The sequence below is a fragment of the Tigriopus californicus genome, chromosome 5, assembly GCF_007210705.1.
Source record: "Tigriopus californicus strain San Diego chromosome 5, Tcal_SD_v2.1, whole genome shotgun sequence".
Lineage (NCBI taxonomy): Eukaryota > Metazoa > Arthropoda > Copepoda > Harpacticoida > Harpacticidae > Tigriopus > Tigriopus californicus.
The window spans coordinates 14,469,230-14,486,611 of NC_081444.1; the positions used below are offsets into that span (position 1 = coordinate 14,469,230).

The 17,382-nt window shown below is 43.8% G+C and overlaps 3 protein-coding genes and 2 long non-coding RNA genes across 5 annotated transcripts; 2 read left to right on the forward strand and 3 right to left on the reverse strand.

Annotated features, from left to right (window-relative positions):
* The first annotated feature begins 7 nt into the window (after positions 1–7).
* Positions 8–1,615, forward strand: LOC131880449 (uncharacterized). The gene is made up of 2 exons (XR_009373261.1): positions 8–660; positions 744–1,615. It is a non-coding gene; the product is annotated as an uncharacterized LOC131880449 (long non-coding RNA).
* Positions 1,616–3,041: 1,426 nt separating this feature from the next.
* On the reverse strand, positions 3,042–4,029 carry LOC131880450 (uncharacterized). Its single transcript, XR_009373262.1, has 2 exons — positions 3,586–4,029; positions 3,042–3,501 (listed from the first exon to the last, which is right to left on the reverse strand). It is a non-coding gene; the product is annotated as an uncharacterized LOC131880450 (long non-coding RNA).
* A 97-nt stretch (positions 4,030–4,126) lies between these two features.
* Positions 4,127–6,271, forward strand: LOC131880447 (PSME3-interacting protein-like). Its single transcript, XM_059227091.1, has 2 exons — positions 4,127–4,553; positions 5,817–6,271. Exons 1-2 carry the CDS (start codon positions 4,299–4,301, stop codon positions 6,198–6,200), a joined length of 639 nt encoding a protein of 212 aa, XP_059083074.1. The 5' UTR covers positions 4,127–4,298; the 3' UTR covers positions 6,201–6,271.
* LOC131880446 (mitochondrial tRNA methylthiotransferase CDK5RAP1-like) lies at positions 6,194–11,250 on the reverse strand. The gene is made up of 6 exons (XM_059227090.1): positions 10,697–11,250; positions 9,279–9,518; positions 9,034–9,215; positions 7,906–8,378; positions 7,358–7,507; positions 6,194–7,276 (listed from the first exon to the last, which is right to left on the reverse strand). The coding sequence occupies exons 1-6, from the start codon at positions 11,131–11,133 to the stop codon at positions 7,052–7,054; spliced, it is 1,707 nt and encodes a 568-aa protein (XP_059083073.1). The 5' UTR covers positions 11,134–11,250; the 3' UTR covers positions 6,194–7,051.
* Positions 11,251–11,893: 643 nt separating this feature from the next.
* LOC131880487 (CSC1-like protein 2) lies at positions 11,894–15,157 on the reverse strand. Its single transcript, XM_059227144.1, has one exon. It carries the CDS (start codon positions 14,759–14,761, stop codon positions 12,194–12,196), a length of 2,568 nt encoding a protein of 855 aa, XP_059083127.1. The 5' UTR covers positions 14,762–15,157; the 3' UTR covers positions 11,894–12,193.
* Positions 15,158–17,382: the final 2,225 nt, after the last annotated feature.

A 17,382-nucleotide genomic window follows, 5' to 3' on the forward strand; every position in this document is an offset into this window, starting at 1 on the left:
CCGCCTCCAGTGGTCCGAAGGGATCCAAGGAGGCACGCTCGGTCAACGTTATTCTCCACCGATTGGTTGGCGGTGCTCCTTCTCAAAACTTAACCCAACCTAATCAAACCTAACCTAACCTAAACTAACCCAACCCAACCTAACACAATATTAATAACCCTAAAAGTCTCTATCTAAACCTTCTAACATTTTGCCACAAGCATGAAAATGGGCACCGCCAAAGAATCGGTGGAGAATAACGTTTATCGGCCCGCTCTTCCCATTCCTGGGTTGGCCGTCTAGATGATTCAAATTGGCAACACTTTTACCTAGTTTGGCATCAACATCTTCTCGTTGAGCCTCCTCCTCCCACAAAGGGAGTAAGTAAATGAACGAGTGAAAAACGCCCGTCAGCTACTTCGAATAGATCAATGGGCGTGGTGAAAGATCCAAGTGAACCCAAACGATGAAGATCACGATGCCTGGGATTCTTGGACCTCATTTCTCAGCCAGCCAGCTCAACCAGCTCACCCCCCCCTTTCATCCGCGCGCCTCCTATGAACCCTTAGCACGACGATTTGGGATCTCGATCATGTGCCATGGCTTGATCCATTAATGGAAGCATGGATGGATGGGACTGCCTCGGAGGCATTCAATATCATGACCAGGATTGAATAGTAAGTAAGTGACGAGGCTATGATTTACATTGAATCATTTCAATGTGTTTCCCGGTCGTTTCCAATGCGTTTATTCTTGCGTTCAAGGTCTTGCCGTGGACAGAAAGGACATACATACCGGTCACGTCAAGCAGTTGATTAAGAACCGGCCCATCTATCTGTAACCCACCCCAAGCCGGCCCACCCACCCACGCACGAACCTGGCCTGCCCTTTCAGGTCGGAAATTAGCTTGAACCAGGATCATGGGTGGATTCCCACCTCCCAATGGAACGAATGAACCGAGGATAAACATGATGGAAGATCAATCCAACCCCATTAGTGGCTACCCCGACCTTCTCGAACACGTCAAAAGAAATGGCTCAGTTTCTACACTCATCAGCCATTGCTAGCATGAAGAACATCAGTTTTGGCTTCCCAACGCTTCCCAATCCGCCCTCACATCAGCCGATGACGCCTTCACCAAATTCCTTGGACGTATTTTATTTGCCAAGCAAAGCCCCTCACCATCGGGGTGGCCAGGTTATTGTCCAACAGTGTTGGGAACCTGACCTTTTTGGAGGTGATGTCCAGACACAATTTGTCCTTCCTGGTCGAGGACTGGCTAACACATTGTTGTCCTTGGCCCGACATCCCTTGGGAATATTGGTGACTCCCGGCCCAATGCCATCAACGACGGGAGCTGACAAAGGATGTGCTCCATCTGGCTCACCCATTATACTGCCATAACCAAGACTTTCATCACCTACCTCTCTACCAAACTGTTTATGTACTGTCTGTGATTCCCCTCTTCACTTTTTTCTTGAGCACTGGACCAATTTCCAGTATCGCATTGCAATGAGCTGTACTATCATTCTGATCATTTCATTTCTTGATCCTTTTATTGATGTCTGTGCATAATATTTTTTTTTCCACACTTTTATATATTGAACAAACTGACCTGACCGAGAGTCGCAATGAAGGTCATTAGTTTTCTTATTTACCCAGACTAGAAATTTTCAAGACAAAAATTACTGAAAACGCCCAATGCGATTCACGGTTTTTGCGGCAATTCAAAAGAAAATGGTTTTCAAGCGGACACCACCTAGACCCGGCTATGTTGGCACCTTGGAAGGACGGACACCTGCCACACTGCCATGAACATCAACCCAACTCATATAGGAAGCAAGTATAATTTCAGACCAGATATCGCCTGAACGTACAAGGAGTGATATTGACTTGCCCGGGTCCGGACTATAGCTGGATTATATCCTTGAGTTTTTTACCTATGTCTCGCTTTCAGGGATGTCCAGATACTTTGGGGCAAAATTCTGGTAACCAGCTTTAATCGCATCGTTTCTCTGCTGAAAACACTGATATTAGCCCTTTGGATGCGAAACTTCGTCCATGTCTCAAGTAACGGTCAGGCAACCATAATAATTTGTTATCAAAATATGAAATGGCATTGCAAACATTGCCTCTTTCTTAGATCAAGGATTCAAGTATTAAGTCTCTTGTTCTTGATTGGGAGGCCACCTATCAATTCAAATATCTTCCTCCGTTTATACGCTTCAAACTGTGCTATTTTGAATAGAAGGGATGCAAGATTGAAAATCTCACTTGTGGTGCGTTTTGAACGACGTGTAAGGCCAATAAGTTTTATATAACTAGGCACGACAATTCCGTGCATTGGGAAGTGGAAACGGGTAAAAAGTTTGTAAGTGTCCTAAGACACATTCAAAACGAAGCCTATATTGATTTTTATATTTAGGGTCATATTTCGCAGTTCTTACTTTCTGTTCTTGCCCAAAATATCCGGACGACCATGAACAATGGAAAACGTTCGATTGTCCTTAACCTTGTCCAAAGGCATCTTGCCATACATGCTGTCAAGTTTTAAAAAGACATTGTAGGTAAAGTCAAGTTTGTCTGACCAACGATATTAAAAAGTCTCTCTTGTCATTGATCGTAAACACTTCAAATGGTCGCTATAACTGAATCTTTTGAGGAAAAAAAATGTTGGATCAGGGAGGCAGATTGAGTGTAATAGCTAACAGTATTTATACTGTTAATCCATATATTGAAAATTTCTTCCGGCTGACATTTGCATAGCAGTTTAAACGAGGTGATTGAATTTTTGGATATTTGCGTGAAAGCAATCGGATTATATGCTCGGGTGGGCTCGAATTGTGAACAGAAAAAGTGCCGACTTTGTGATGGTTGGAATGTCCTGATCACATTCGAATATGATCCTATCCATACAAAACATGACATAAGGTACGGGCTACTAGAATTTCTCCAGTTGTCCGTGCAAGGAGACACAGTTTGTCGGAAAACTCAACAATCTTGGAAAATTTCAACTTTTCTACGAATTAACATTTTGTATTTTACTGAAAGCATACTCAATATTGATATATTAATTACTTTATTTGTTAGTAATATCCATTGTTAACATCAGTATTAGCTACAAGACTCGATCAAGATTTTCAATGAATGAATAACTTTGTTTGTAGAAGCATAGAGGAAAAAAGCTATCTACAGGGTTCAGAACCAAAATTGAGACTAATATTTCTTTAACTTTGGTGCCAAAGCTTGACAATTTCAACCAGCCATGATGATATCAGCTCAACACTGGAATTAAAACTAACATACTTTGTCATTGAGGTGGTAAGGCTATTCTTCGTGCAGCTCTTGAGGTCGTCCCAGATGCCATCAGTCCTCTTTTTCTTCAGGTCTTTACTGCTTGAACCCGCTGACACCGAAAATCTTGGCGGCTGCCCAAGGAGTGACTCCCCATGGAGGAGATATAACAACCTCCTTCGTTTTGCTTTAAGCTTAGACATGGTTCACTCTTTCGAGAAATCCATTCTACAAAATATGTTAGCTTTTCTTCCAACATTGAGCTGATATCATTATGATGGCTGGTAGAAATTGTCAGGCTTTGGCACCTACCTTTGTCTAAATTTTGGTTCCGCACCCTGTATGCTATAAAAATCACGAGATTTTGTGCGCAGTGGGAACCCCAGCTCTTGATGCCCTCTTTTGGATTTCTCCGGATTCCACTAGCAGATCCACCTTTGGCACTGCTGGCCGGAACTCGCCTTGAAAGCCTTTGATCTTGCCTCCACGAAGACCTCAAGAAGGTAGAAAATATCCCATCCTAATGATTTGCACGCCAAAAATCTAAAAACTCGTTCTTGAGGGGTCAGGATGTCCGTTTTGACTGTCAAAAGACGAGTGGAGGTCTTTCGAGTACACTAAACTTGTTTACATTTCCACTATGCTTGCGTTTTCGATTCCGGCCTGGATAACTCGAGTATATTTAAGTACACTCAAGTATAGCTATGCAGTGAGACTATACTTTCGATCTTTTCACTCTTAATGAGCTTAACATTCCACTTTATATCGACCATATATTGACTCGTTTTCGAAGTGTCAATTTGACCCTAACAACCGCGACCATATTCCAGTGGTTCATGACGGGGCTAAACGCGTCACCCTGGACAGGAGTTGTGAGACAAATACAAAACATTTATCGCTGACGGTTCGATTCGTGCGATTTGTGCGATTAATGCGAATAATGGAGAGCTGATCCAACTCAATCCGAAGTACATTGATCAATGAGAGGCTAGGTAGATTAGTATCATAAATCGATAGAGGTCATCATGGCCAGCGGATTCGTGAGTGAGAAAGTGTTGGCCGAAAAGCGCGAAGAGCGGCAGAAAGAGTGGGAGAAGGTTCGCAAACCCGAAGATCCGGAGATTCGTCCCGAGGAATCGGATGCCCAGAGTGTGCATCGCACCCTCTTTGATCAACTCGAAAGCAATAAAAACAAAGCCCAAGAAGAATGGGACGAGAAGCATCAGCTCAAGAATCAAGTTCGCGGCATCGATGACGACGAAGCCGAGTTCTTGGATAGGGTAATGCTCATTGATCGCGACTAGAATTCTGTTTCCTTTAGAACTCGACAGTCATCAACCCGGAATTGGATCATGGTTGATGGTGTGAAAATGGTCCTCTCAATCAGAGGATTATGGGAGAAAATGGACTTTTTTTTCTTGGAACAGGTTTTTCTACCTTTAGGCCTTACTGACGCATCCTATAGATGAAGAGCCAAGACAAACATCAAGGCCACCTTACACCATGACCTGAGATTAAATTTACAATAATTGTTAGAGTTGTGGTACAAAATGCAATTGTCATGTCATTTTGGGTGTAGTGTTGACACCGTATTACTATCATGAGTCTATGTGCAAATACGAGTACTGCATGCTCAAAGAAGCCGGTAATTGAAAATAACAGGCAAATTTTAGCTCAGCTTGGTGCAGGTTAGCATAGCACTCGGTCTTTATCTTTGCGCCATGGAGTCACGTCAGCTGCTTGTTTTCGTGGTATTTTTTTAAAAAAATGATAACCGTTTGTTGCAGCGATTACGCTAATAGACTGTCGTAGAATGATTTCTTCATGTGATAGCTGTGGCACATGGGGTGGTAGTATGGATTATTTCATATGCCCTACTGTTGATAAATTGCCACTATGGATTGAGAAGAATTGCCAATATGGAATTCTACCGTCGAGAGTTGTCCTTTTTATTATCGTTATGAGGTGTGCGTGAGGGACAACTATGATCTTTCATCCTCTTCTGGTGCTTCGGTTTACAATACTCGTTGCAGTAAGAGACCTTCAAAAAGGCCTGAATTGGAAATAAAGTCGAAATCAAACTTCTGTTAGAACATATTCCGGATTCAATTTTATTATTGAATTATTATTATTATTATTATATATTATTATTTTATTTTATATTGTAATTACTTTTAAGGTCATTGACGCCCACGATTGTGCCTTCAAAGTTGTTGACAGGAGATGCTTTTCATTTAATTTTCGAGTGATTTCGCACTCCCTAAGATTGGACCCGGAGGAAACGTTTTCCAGATGTTACCGTTCTCAGCATGGCCTATTTTCAGCGTGTCTAAAATCATTTCTATGCCTTACCAATAAGAGTTTCTACGTTGTTCCGAAATTGGGGTTGAGACATCAAAGGAACCCCGATGACAAAATGTCACATTAGACTAGTGTCTCCGTGAATGTGAAACGTCATCCCTTAAGGCGAAAGAAAAACAAATGAGAGTAGAGTAATGATGGCCCACTTCGTTTGAAGTTCTCGTGTGATTCTCGGGTTCCAGGTTGATGATCTCAGGTCGCAATTGGAACGCAAAAGAAGATTAGAGGAAAGAAAAGAGTTGGAAGAATACAGACAATCCCAAATTGCCTTGCAAGAAAAGGCCGAGGAGGAAAAGTTGCGGTTGGAAGTGGTGTCCCGACCAGCCCTCTCATCAAGTGGGGCCAATAATTCATCCAAAAACTCGAGTCAAAAGAAACTTTTAGGCGCCATGGTTCGAAAAAGGCCCAAGGAGGGCCCGATCCATTCCATTAGCATCACCAGCCCACCCGGTGTTGTTGATGTGGCGGAGAAGAAGGCCAAAGTTGGAGGAGCTCTAGCCGGATTAGGAGACTACAGTTCCTCCTCCGACGACGATGATGAGGAAAACGGAGAAGACAAGACGTGATAAACATGTATTTAAAAGGAAAAACGCCTTGCCCGTTCTGATATCACACGCATTACAAACATATTCACGCATTTTGTTACCGGCTAAAGTTTCACTAAAGCCTTTGATATAGAAATGAAAACTTTGTTATGAAATCCCTAAGGAATTAGCTCCGACTTAAAAAAAAAAGCGAGCGAAAATTACTGTTCCTTTTTCTTGACGGAGACCATCTTCTTAATATAAAACGGGGAAAAACGGAAGTTTGCCGAATAGGAATTATATTCGCACATAGGGGCATTTTTTAAATCCGGTGATAACAAGGAACAAGTTTTTTGTGACGCATACACGTGTTGTTCAAAAAAATATATAAAAGGGATTTCAAAACACAATCTTTAATAATGAATACCATACTTTCCTATATCATTTTCTAAATCATCTATTTTGCGTTTGAGCATGTTGCCGTAAAATTAAAAGATGATTGATTGCCCAGTCTCTAAGTTATCTTACTTTTAAACCGTCAAATTTGCTTAAAAATTTCCACTTTTCAAACCACTTTCCATCCGGCAAGTATTTCTCAGATTTTAGGATAATTTGCCGAAACACTCTGACTAAAAGGAGTCTCAAAACAATACAGTCGTGAAAATACCTTTAAGGTATATGACGTACTTGTTTGAACTACACAAAAATACATCAAGAAAAGGAAACGTGTTTCTACTTGTTTCCTGATTTCAATAAGTGACCCAATGTACGCGTACCATTACAATTTAGTTCAGAGAAGTTTCCGTTTTCCCCCATCGTATTGACTTTTGTTCATTTGTCACAGTTTCCGCAACAATTTCCATGTTATATTTAACTTCACAAATCAATCAAGTTCAAGAACTGAGTGCCATTGGTTTCCCTAACCTTTGGCTTGAGCTCAAGGGATGACCGGAGAGATTGGTTTTGGCCACAAAACTTCCTTTGATGACTTGTCCGTTGGCGTTTGAGATCCGGACTTTGCAATAATTTCCGACTTGGACAGACTCGTCCTTGCCGAAGATCACTTTCACATTCGCATCATTTCGTCCTTGGTAATCCTGATCCGAACGCTTGCTATTCTGAAAAACAAAGCCAGACCATCAAATCAATGTTATTCATTGATTGTGACGCCTTGAGGAGTTGAAAGAGGTGTATTTTACCCCTTCTATGAGGACGGTTTGTTCGGTCCCGATGAATTTGCGATTGAGCACTTCGGCCTCTTTCCGATGCAAGGCGTCTAATGCGAGGTGACGAGCCTTTTTCACCTCCAAAGGAACATCATCCACTAATTTCCGATGAGCGTGCGTTTTCTACAACAATTCATACAACAAAACATGCAATCTTCATAATAATTCTAAAGTATCAAACCATTCCAGTAACATTTTGGTGAAATGTTTTCAATGCTTTGATCAATACAAAAACGGTAATTTTGGCGTAACCTGTGGCTAAAATTGAACGTTTTAGCTGATTGGAATAATTACTTTTACGAAGAAAATTAATAGTAGTTTTGTGTCATGAATTGCTTGTATAAGGGCATTATTTAAGATTTTTATTCTAGTACATTATTTCAAAATAATGCAAACGTACCAGACTAATCGCTTCAATTTTCGTCAAAAAGCTTGTGGGAACAAAAAAAAATTTGGGAACAACGTTGACATGAAACTCGTGGCAGTTATAATAAATCCTCTTTGTACTCATTTGTACTCACCTCACGGAGGCTGTATGGAAAGTTGAAAATCTTATGGAATTTGACCTGCTCAACCAAACTTAAGGTTTCCTGGAATTCCTCGTCCGTTTCGCCACAGAAGCCCACAATCATATCCGAACTCAAAGCCACATTCGGAATGATGCCTCGCACATGATCAACCAAAGCCAAGTACGCCTCTCGGGTGTAGCCCCGTCTCATTTCGGAGAGAATGCGACTACTGCCGCATTGTGCGGGCAAATGGATCTGCGAGCACAAGTTGTCGCGCTCGGCAATCAGGTGCAGAACCTGATCCGGGAAATCTTTAGGATGGGGCGAGGTGAATCGAATGCGAACCTCGGGATCGATCTCGGACACCTGATGCAAGAGATCGGCAAAACGAACTCCGCCGGATTTGGCCTTGTAGATGCTGCGGAAACCCGAGGAAGTGCCAGTCACTTCAGATGGTCCTAATCCGCCAAACATGGCAACGGACTCTAAAAAGTTATTGATAGAATAATGTAAATATATAAAAATAATTTGTATTAACATTCTCTATAGATTTAGTTCAAAAATATATAGTAGAGGTAACAAAGTGTATATTTTAGCCAGATTTGAAAAAATAAATTCATAAATATGGTACTTCAAATTTTATGACGTTAAAAGCCAGGCTAAGAAGGGAGCCACTTCAAAATATTTTGGGTGACGAGTGGGTTTCTTGACAAAGAAATTATAAAACCCTCGCTAAGCCCTCTATGAGTGCTAAATTTGGACTGTTATAATCATGGGTGGCCTCCGCATTTGATTCGTTGTTTTTTTTATTTGTTTACTAAAACCTTTTGAAATATGACAGGACATGAGGAAAAAAAGGTGCTCGCATTCCCATGGATACAGTGCTCCATGGTAATTGATATATGGCGAATGCGTTGCTATTGCAATGATCCAACAACCCGCTAGATATGAATTGGTAGAAGCATAAAAGAGCATAAAAGACATATTCATGTTTCGGTATCAAAGTATGTGTTTCGGCCATTGTTTTGTATCTACACATTTTATTCGATTTCCTTTCGGCTCATGATTGAGTTACTTGAATTACAAGCATACCAAGACAAATCTTGGAAGCCACAGTTTCCCTTTCAGATTTGGATTTACCTTGAGATGTGTCTCGATAGCTGTTGACATTTTGACCCAAGAGCGTGATCTCTTTTACACCCTGCTCAATTAATATCCGCACTTCGTGCAAAATGGTGGCCACGGGTCGAGACCGCTCTCGGCCACGGGTAAAAGGCACAATACAGTAGCTACACATGTTATCACAACCGCGTTGAATCGATCTGCAATCAGAAGGGTGTCAAACCAGAATTCGCTCGCAAGCCTTCACCATTTATTCCACTCACACAAAGCCTGTCACTTGATCCTGATTGAGTCGCATGGGCGTGACATCGGCATAGGTCTCCTCCATGGAGAGAATCACGTTGATGGCGGATTCACGCGAGTATGCGGTGGAGGCCAAGAGGCGAGGCAAATCTCGATAGGCATCGGGCCCGGCCACCAAATCGACCAGATGATCGTGATCCAGAAGCCTTTCTTTGAGCCGCTCTGCCATGCAACCCAAGAGTCCCACTTTTAAGTGCTCGCTGAAAGACAACATTGACACGAACCAAGGAGTCACAATGGCTGGGTGAACAACATGGTTGGTCATAATTGCCCTTACTCAAATGCATATGTGCATCTAACTAATGAGCGATTTTAGCAAGACCGCAAGAATTGAAACAACTTGATAGAATGAAGATATTTATCAAACTTCATTTAATTTGAAGATTAATTTTGAAAATATTGCTGAAATTGGATGAGATTTGATACACATACAAATAAGAACTCATTGCATCTAACAAGGTTTCAAGGTTTAGTGTTCGGGTTGAAGACGTTAATGAGCTAGATTCATGCATTTGAGTCGTCGTGATTATGAAAGACGTTTGTTATAAGATTGTAGTTTAAAGAAATATATCAAATAATTAGTGAAGAATATTAGAAAAGGTAGATCATGTGAACTGACCATTGGATGGTCCTTGTTGATATAGGGTCACTTTAAGTGGCACTCAGCACTTTTTTGCCTTATACCGGCACTGAGGAAAGCAATAACGGTGCCAAATGGTGCTTTTGCTTTGCATTCGTATTAAGTCGGATGAAATAGCAAGCTCGGTATCACTTTGCCAATAAACTGATCGGCATTATGACGGTTAGATGGGGCGAACAATTTATCAATTGATTCCAAAAACCCAGGTATTGGTTCGATTTAAGGTTGGTCTAAAGTAGGCCCCATATATAATAGTGATCTCACGACAAAGGCATTTTGATCACCCACCCTTTCACAACTTCTTCAAGCTGTTTGTGATATAGAATGGCAATTAAGGTCTCCAATCTTCATCTCCGAACTATGAACGGACTTTAAGGCTTACCCATTAACGCCTTGAATATGGATCGGGAAGCTAAGGTTGAACATTAATATTTCGGAATAGAGTAGCATTATATTCATCTTCAAGTGAGGCTGATTTCAAGGCCGTCAAAATTTCGAATGTCAACTTTCAGCTGGATCAAATGAAGGGGTAAAAAAGCTATGCCCTCTAAAACTCACTACATAACTCAATGAGTTAGCCCTCTTCAGGCAATCAATTGTCTCAAAAGACTTCGAGATGACAATTGGAATGGGAAATAATTGTGAAGTAAGACCAATCGAATTTCCAGACGAATGCAATGCCATCCCTCGAACCAACCTCAGCCTTCCGGTCGCTGTATGGTATGTCTTTGAACTCACCGATACTTTCGAGTCTTCTTCTGCACTTGAATGTGTCTGAGCTTCTTCCAGATCTTGTCATCGGCACCTTCCCGAATGGAACACGTGACCAGGAGCCACACATCGGCCTCTAAGCGATTGCTGGTGGCCTGATAGCCGTACTCATGGAGCACAGAATGAATGACCTCCGTGTCGTTGACATTCATTTGACAGCCGTACACGTCGAAATATACCTTTTGTCCCGTGCCATCCAAGGCTTCGGATGTCAAATAGGCGTGTGGGGCGGGCGGGGTGATTCGCGACGGGCGAGCGGACGCGGATGCGCGTGGATTGGCCAGGAAAAACTCTAAACCCGGACCCACCGGCGGGCGCGTGCTGACGGCTGCGCGCAGGCTGACCCGCTCGCTTAAGCGCGTCACGTGACATCGTCGAAGCAGACGGGTCGATAAACCTAACATGTTTTGTTAATCAATATGCTTATTCCTTTTATTGTTTGTTATGAATGAACAGAATGAACGAACGGAACGAACACACGTTGCAGCTGATGGCACCCAGGAGGCTGTTGAGTGTTGTTAGAATGATCCCAGATTCGAGGTTGGCTGACGGAGAGTCTCAAAAGAGCTAGAGCCAGTGCTAGAGCATTTCAAATCTCGAACATGATGTCACTGAACGCGTTATTTCCCCACGTAGGGCTTAACGCACGCCTCATTAAGGGAATGGATTACAGTTCCCTTGACTTTGACCAAAGTGAAAAGAGTCTTAGAATAATCAAACTGCCCTAATAAGAATGAAAAAAAATCTTCACTCGTAACATACAGGTACTTTTCCTAGAACTCTAAATGGGCAACATAGTCGAAACCTTGCCTCATCAATCATCATGGTAATTTATACTTCAACGCATCCTTCCATTGAAATTATTTATTACTTACCAAAGTCTCAAATTTAATCAGTTAAAGCAACTGATTAAATTGACCGAACTGATGTATTTTAAAGTTGCGAAAATAAGTTGAGGTATTGTGAAAGAAAAATGTGAGAATCCTCAAAACTAGTGGTGAATATGCCACAACAAAGGTTGGATTGGCCTAAAGGTCGTTTTTGGCCCCTCTCATCCTCTTTACTGTATATTTTTTCACTTTCTGGATTTTAATATGTCACCGTCGTTCTTCATTAGTTTTGAATATCAATGTTTAACACATGAATGAAGCTCAAATGCAGAAAGCGGCTTGGATACTTTATTTTGAATGAAAGAATGTGTAATAATTGGCATTGGGTAACCAATGACTACATGTCAGGAATGAATATGATTGTAGGATCTAAGGGTATCAAGATGAGTAATTACATTTTGTGTCGAGAATAGAAACGATTGACATGATCACAATTTAAACCAAAGCATACAGCTCTTTCCTTTGCTAAATCTAACATGTAATAAATCTGACACTGACAATCAAGGCTTGATCCATTTCGCAAAATGAGCCAAAGCCTTGAATGTGCTAAGCTTGTTAGTGGGACGCCCTCATATCAGCCTTGATTGACCTCCTCCAAAGCACCATACTCCCCTTGACCGCCAAGAGCGCCTCGACTGGGATGATGGCGAGAGCTCCCTGCTCCCAAAGACACGCCCAAAGGATGGGCCTCCACATCTTGCGAACCAATCACCGACCCCATATCCCCGTCGCCTTTCAGCACAGCGGGCAAAAACATTTGATGCCGGCGACGACGACGAGTATGGGGACGGTCCTCAGACTCGGCGGTTTCCATTGGTCCAGGTTGGAACATGACGGGCGACGCCGCTCCATGCGGTTCGGGTGAGCCCACGGATGAGCTCACGGGGGTTTGGACATACTGCAGAGGGCTGATGCCTTTGAACATGTGGAAAAACATCTGGGCCAAGAACATCAGCGTGAATATGGAAAGAATGGCAATGCTGAAAATAGCCCGTGGAGAGAGGATCTTGTTGTCGGGGGCCCTCACAATGTTGAAGAACAGCAAGACCAATTGCTGAAGCAGCAGACTGACGATGACGCAATTGACGGCCGTGGCGTGGATGTTCTTGTTGATCTTGGACCTCTTGTAGGCATAGTACAGGTTGTATCGATCCACTCCGTGTTTCATGATCATGTAGAAGAGTCCGAAGGGCGTGATGAGGGGACACACCACGGCGTAGGCGGATGTGAGAGCAAAAATGAGCAACATCCACCCATAATTAAATCCAAACGGGAACTCCAACAGATTGGCTTTGCGGGCACTGGGCGTTTCGGCCACGGATCGTGTGAACATCAATCGAATGGCGTACATAAAGAGTTCGGAAAACCGCATGAGCTCCAGAGCCGTGCCCACGAGAGCCGACGTGATGACGTAGTTGACGAAGAACGCGCCGTTGTCGGGTAAGAAAATGCAGCTCCACTTGAGCATGTTTTCATCGGGATCCGACTGACTGTGGATGAAGAATTCGAGCATGGCTCGGAGCGAGGTCAGGCCGATCGAGGGCAGGATCAGCACCATGAAGAGCAGGTAGAAGTAGACCTTGCGGAAGATCCACAGGTTCTCGACGGACCGTCGCCAATGGCCCATCCACCAATCCGAATAGGCCACGATGATGGGCAGGAGAGCCGAGAGTGTCCAGAGCATGAGTGTGGGTAAGAAGTCGTTGATCTTGGACCACTTGGTGATGTCCTTGAAATTCAGAAACAGCTCCAATTCCGAGATGATATACGCCGGCGAGGTGAAGAAGAAGAGCACGATGAACACGACCACGTTGATCAGCAGAGCCTTGACGAAGAACAACCGGTGGGTGTCGTTCAAGTTCTCCCAGTAGATATCCTCCGGAGGCGGAGCAAACCGCACCGACCAATTGTAAGTCTCGAGCCGGTCACTGATCGATGACGTGGGCGGAGCCGCCAGACATTGGCACTTGGCCTTGAAGTCCTTCTTGACCAACTTGGCTTCATGCAAATTGGCGAAGGTGACGAAGGCCATGCCAATGCTCTTATTCTTGATGCGCCGCTTCTCGTCCTCCACCGCTTGCTTCAAACACGCCTCTTCTCGTGTGTAAAAGGTCAAGGCGTCCACGGAAGGACAGCATCGGGGCCAGCAATGGCAATTGGTAAACAAGATCCCACAGGCGAAGGGCTTCATTTGCTGGCCCGCCCCGTACCGGGACTGGTAAGTCTCGCAGTATACTCGCGCTCGTCGGGCCAATTCGCGTTTGGCGTCCAGATCGCACAAGGTGGACACGTCAAAGGCCAATTGGATATCCTCGATGGGGTAGTTGGGATAGGCCTCGTGGAAATGGCGACGCAGGTTGGCCAGCGAACACTGACTTTCCGGCACGCCCACCAGCATGAGCGTGCGCGATGAGATGCAATCCTCGGCGTCCATCTTCAAGTCCACGGAGAAGCGCCGCATCAAGTACACGCCCACCGGGAAAAACAAGATGCACAGGATGACGTGGACCCAGAGTCGCTCATCCGAGCCCTGCAGATTGGATATGGTAGTATGGCCAAAGTCCACTTTCGTGCCCTGGATCTCGCCTTGGAAATTGATGGGCAGGATGATGCCCACGCACACGAGACTCATGATCAAGACCAACAGGATCAGATGGCGTTGGAACCGCAAATACTGAACCACATCCAATCCGCATTTCCGCATGAACTTGTCGTCGCTCAACGTGAACACGGACGTGATCCAGCTACACACGCTCGAGTCCACCTCGCTGTAGTCCACGGAGCTCATGGAATCCGGCTCGTGGGCCAGATCCTCGTCATCCTGGTTGTAGTCATCCGGCGCGAAAAACACCTGCGTCCATTTGGACTCATCATCGTCCTTGCGAACCAGGGCCAACCGACCGTAATTGCCCGCAGCCCGTCTTAACAGGGCAAACAGGCCCACTAGAAGGGCCCAACCCACCAGGTTGATGACCAGATTCTGCGGGATGCCCCCATATTTGATGGTGAAATCCAAGATGACGGCCGTGTCGTTCTTCATGTAGTAATTGCACTTGCCCACGGGCGGCTCTAACGGCGTGTCCGGGGTGGTGGTGTTAAAGGGCGGGAACCCGGCCCCGGGCCTGGCCTCCGCATCCGACATGATGTAGCTGAGCGTGAGTGAGATTAGCGCTGGACTGGCCCACAGTCAGATGGGTGAGACATGGCACTCTTCCTTCAGCCAGCTCTTTCCTCTGGGCTTTGGCCTCTTCCTTGCGTCAACCCCAGGCCTAGTCGCCTCAAAATGTCGTAATCAGGCCTCAGGCCTTAGGCCAGGCTGAGCTAAGCACTTAGGAGGCCTCGACGCACTGAGTCCTCGGGACGGGTGAAAGGCGATTGTCGGGAGATCGTGAATCGGTGCCACCCAGTTCCACCGGATTCAAAACTTGTGAGCCAGCAGGACCGGACTCGAGGGCGTTCACTCAGACCAGGGTGTTGAAGGGCACTCAGAGCCAGCTTGTTCCCAGAAAGTTCTGACATGAGCTGGGGTTTGACGCGTTTCCTTCGGGTTTTGGCACGGGAGGTTGCGTGAGTCCAGGCCAGCTAGGCTCGATCAGGAAATTAATCTTAGAGACGAAAATAAGGGACACGTCTGGGTAGCCATTAATTTTACCTCCACAAAATTATAATAGAAATGTGGTTTAAGGAATTGCTGGAGTGTCAGTAGGAACTGTAGGATCTAAAGAGAACATATTGGGTAATAGTTCATTTATGAGACTTTTTCCAAAAATAAGTGAAATGGGGGATGACAATGTCAAAATTCTCGGCGCCAAGAATCTGATTGGTTTCTGTCAAAATAAATAAGGTGAATTTAACCCGTTCTTCCAATTTTGAAGGCTTGATTACCAAATGTGTTTGGCACGTCATGCGTATTCCCTTGACATTAATGAGATCACAGATCAGCTTATATTGAATATTTATTGCAAACATGTTGGATACAAACAATTTTTACTGAGCGCATGTTCGTTTTCAGCTGAAATTCGGCTCCGTCTTGTCGAGCCCAGGGTCATGATTTTGCTCATTTCCTGGCACTTTCGTTTAGAAGAAGCAATGGGTACAATGTACTTGAAGTGAAAACAAAACATTGAGAGCGCATTCAAGCCAGCCAATTACCTGAACAGTAGATGCCTAAGTTCTGGTTAGGGCCCTGTATTTAAAAGAGTACAGCAGTGAATTCAGGGCACCATAGCAATTGAGTTTTGAACCTTCAATTCCTTTCCAAAACAATGTGTCCATATTCACCCCAGATCCAAACCAAAGACATTTAAATAAAATTAAGTGGCTCTGCAAGTTATATGGGGATTTAACTACCCTTCAAATGCCCTTAAATGCATTTTTTGACCACGGCTTTATATGCGGCTTTCTACATTTTCTGTTGAAAAGTTCATAATTTGAAACCAGTGAGCTGCAACTGCTGTAATTGATTTAATCCAGTTAATGATGCTTTAAGAATAACTTAAGCCTTAAAACTCACCCTTAAGGCACCAACAATTACAAAAATGTGATTGGTTTGGATCTTGGACCCATGTGAACTCATTGTTTTGAAACAGAATTGAAGGTTTCATTGATTTAATGAACAACCAAACCCACATTGTCACATGTTATGCAACCTCCGGTTAAGATAAAGGAAGAAAACGCGTTTGATAGGTTTTGGTCTGTCGCAAATTCGGTGGGCGACCTAAAGGTGACCGGAAAGTGATTGTGGAGATGCTTCATATTGGCCTGGTTTGGGTGTGGAATAGCCTTGAGGAGAGTACGTTTCCCACCCGAACCTTACATTACTCATATTTGTTGTGTTGGGACGCGTAACGTAGTGTTTTGGGCTTGTTTCCGTGATTAGTGCGGTTAAGGTCAGCTTTTCCCTGAGCAAAGTGTGGCCCTGTCTAATCTTCGTCGCTAATGCTAGATCCTAGAGAACCATAAACTAATACTATACTCTGCTGCTAAGTTGCTGTCCAGGCGAATATGCATTTATTAAAAAAACGATCGCATCAATTGAGACACCTTATAGAGCCTCATTAGTCATTAGATTATGAATGAGTATAGTTATTCTTCACTCAATGGAGTTCAGCCGTTTCACACGCAGCACCACGGGTTTGAGCATACTCTTGAGTCACCAGTTTTCTACCATATTCAGCTGAGCGAATCGTAGCAAACTGTCAAACGCAGAACAATATTGCGCATACAAAGGAAAACGTTCGAACCAATGACAAGAATGGCCTATAATTTGTTCAGTAAATGCTGATAAATGCCCATTGAAATTGGGATAGGAGGAAAGATAGGTCTAAATGTAGATGCTCTAGGCTCTAGGTCTGAAGATCTCGATAAATGATATTTTTGGGGGGTTGGTTTTTCACGAGCTTATCCAGGGACTCTAAAGAGAGGAAACGAAACGGCTTTCCCTTGACCGCCAACTTAGGGGTAAACGTTACTCTCCACCGATTAATTGGCGGTGCTACTTTTTAAAACTTAACCTTACCTTATCAAACCTAACCTAACCTTACCTAACCTAACCCAACCTAACCTAACACGATATTAATAGCCTTTAAGGTCTCTCTCCAAACCTTCCTAACAGTTTGCCACAAATTTAAAAATGAGCACCGCCAACTAATCGGTGGAGAGTAACGTTTATCCAACTTAGGCCATTGCGTTGAATCAAGACAGTCGCTCTAGTATTAATAAACCAAGATTATCCATGCAACATAGGGCATTTAAGTGCATTTG

Excerpts from the sequence above, each read along its gene's own strand:
- LOC131880447 (XM_059227091.1), top strand. The coding sequence starts at position 4,299 with ATGGCCAGCGGATTCGTGAGTGAGAAAGTGTTGGCCGAAAAGCGCGAA. Across the intron at positions 4,554-5,816 it reads AAGCCGAGTTCTTGGATAGG|GTTGATGATCTCAGGTCGCA; the intron begins GTAATGCTCATT and ends CTCGGGTTCCAG.
- LOC131880446 (XM_059227090.1), bottom strand. The coding sequence starts at position 11,133 with ATGTTAGGTTTATCGACCCGTCTGCTTCGACGATGTCACGTGACGCGC. Across the intron at positions 9,216-9,278 it reads GATCAAGTGACAGGCTTTGT|ATCGATTCAACGCGGTTGTG; the intron begins GTGAGTGGAATA and ends TTCTGATTGCAG. Across the intron at positions 7,508-7,905 it reads TTCCATACAGCCTCCGTGAG|AAAACGCACGCTCATCGGAA; the intron begins GTGAGTACAAAT and ends GAATTGTTGTAG.
- LOC131880487 (XM_059227144.1), bottom strand. The coding sequence starts at position 14,761 with ATGTCGGATGCGGAGGCCAGGCCCGGGGCCGGGTTCCCGCCCTTTAAC.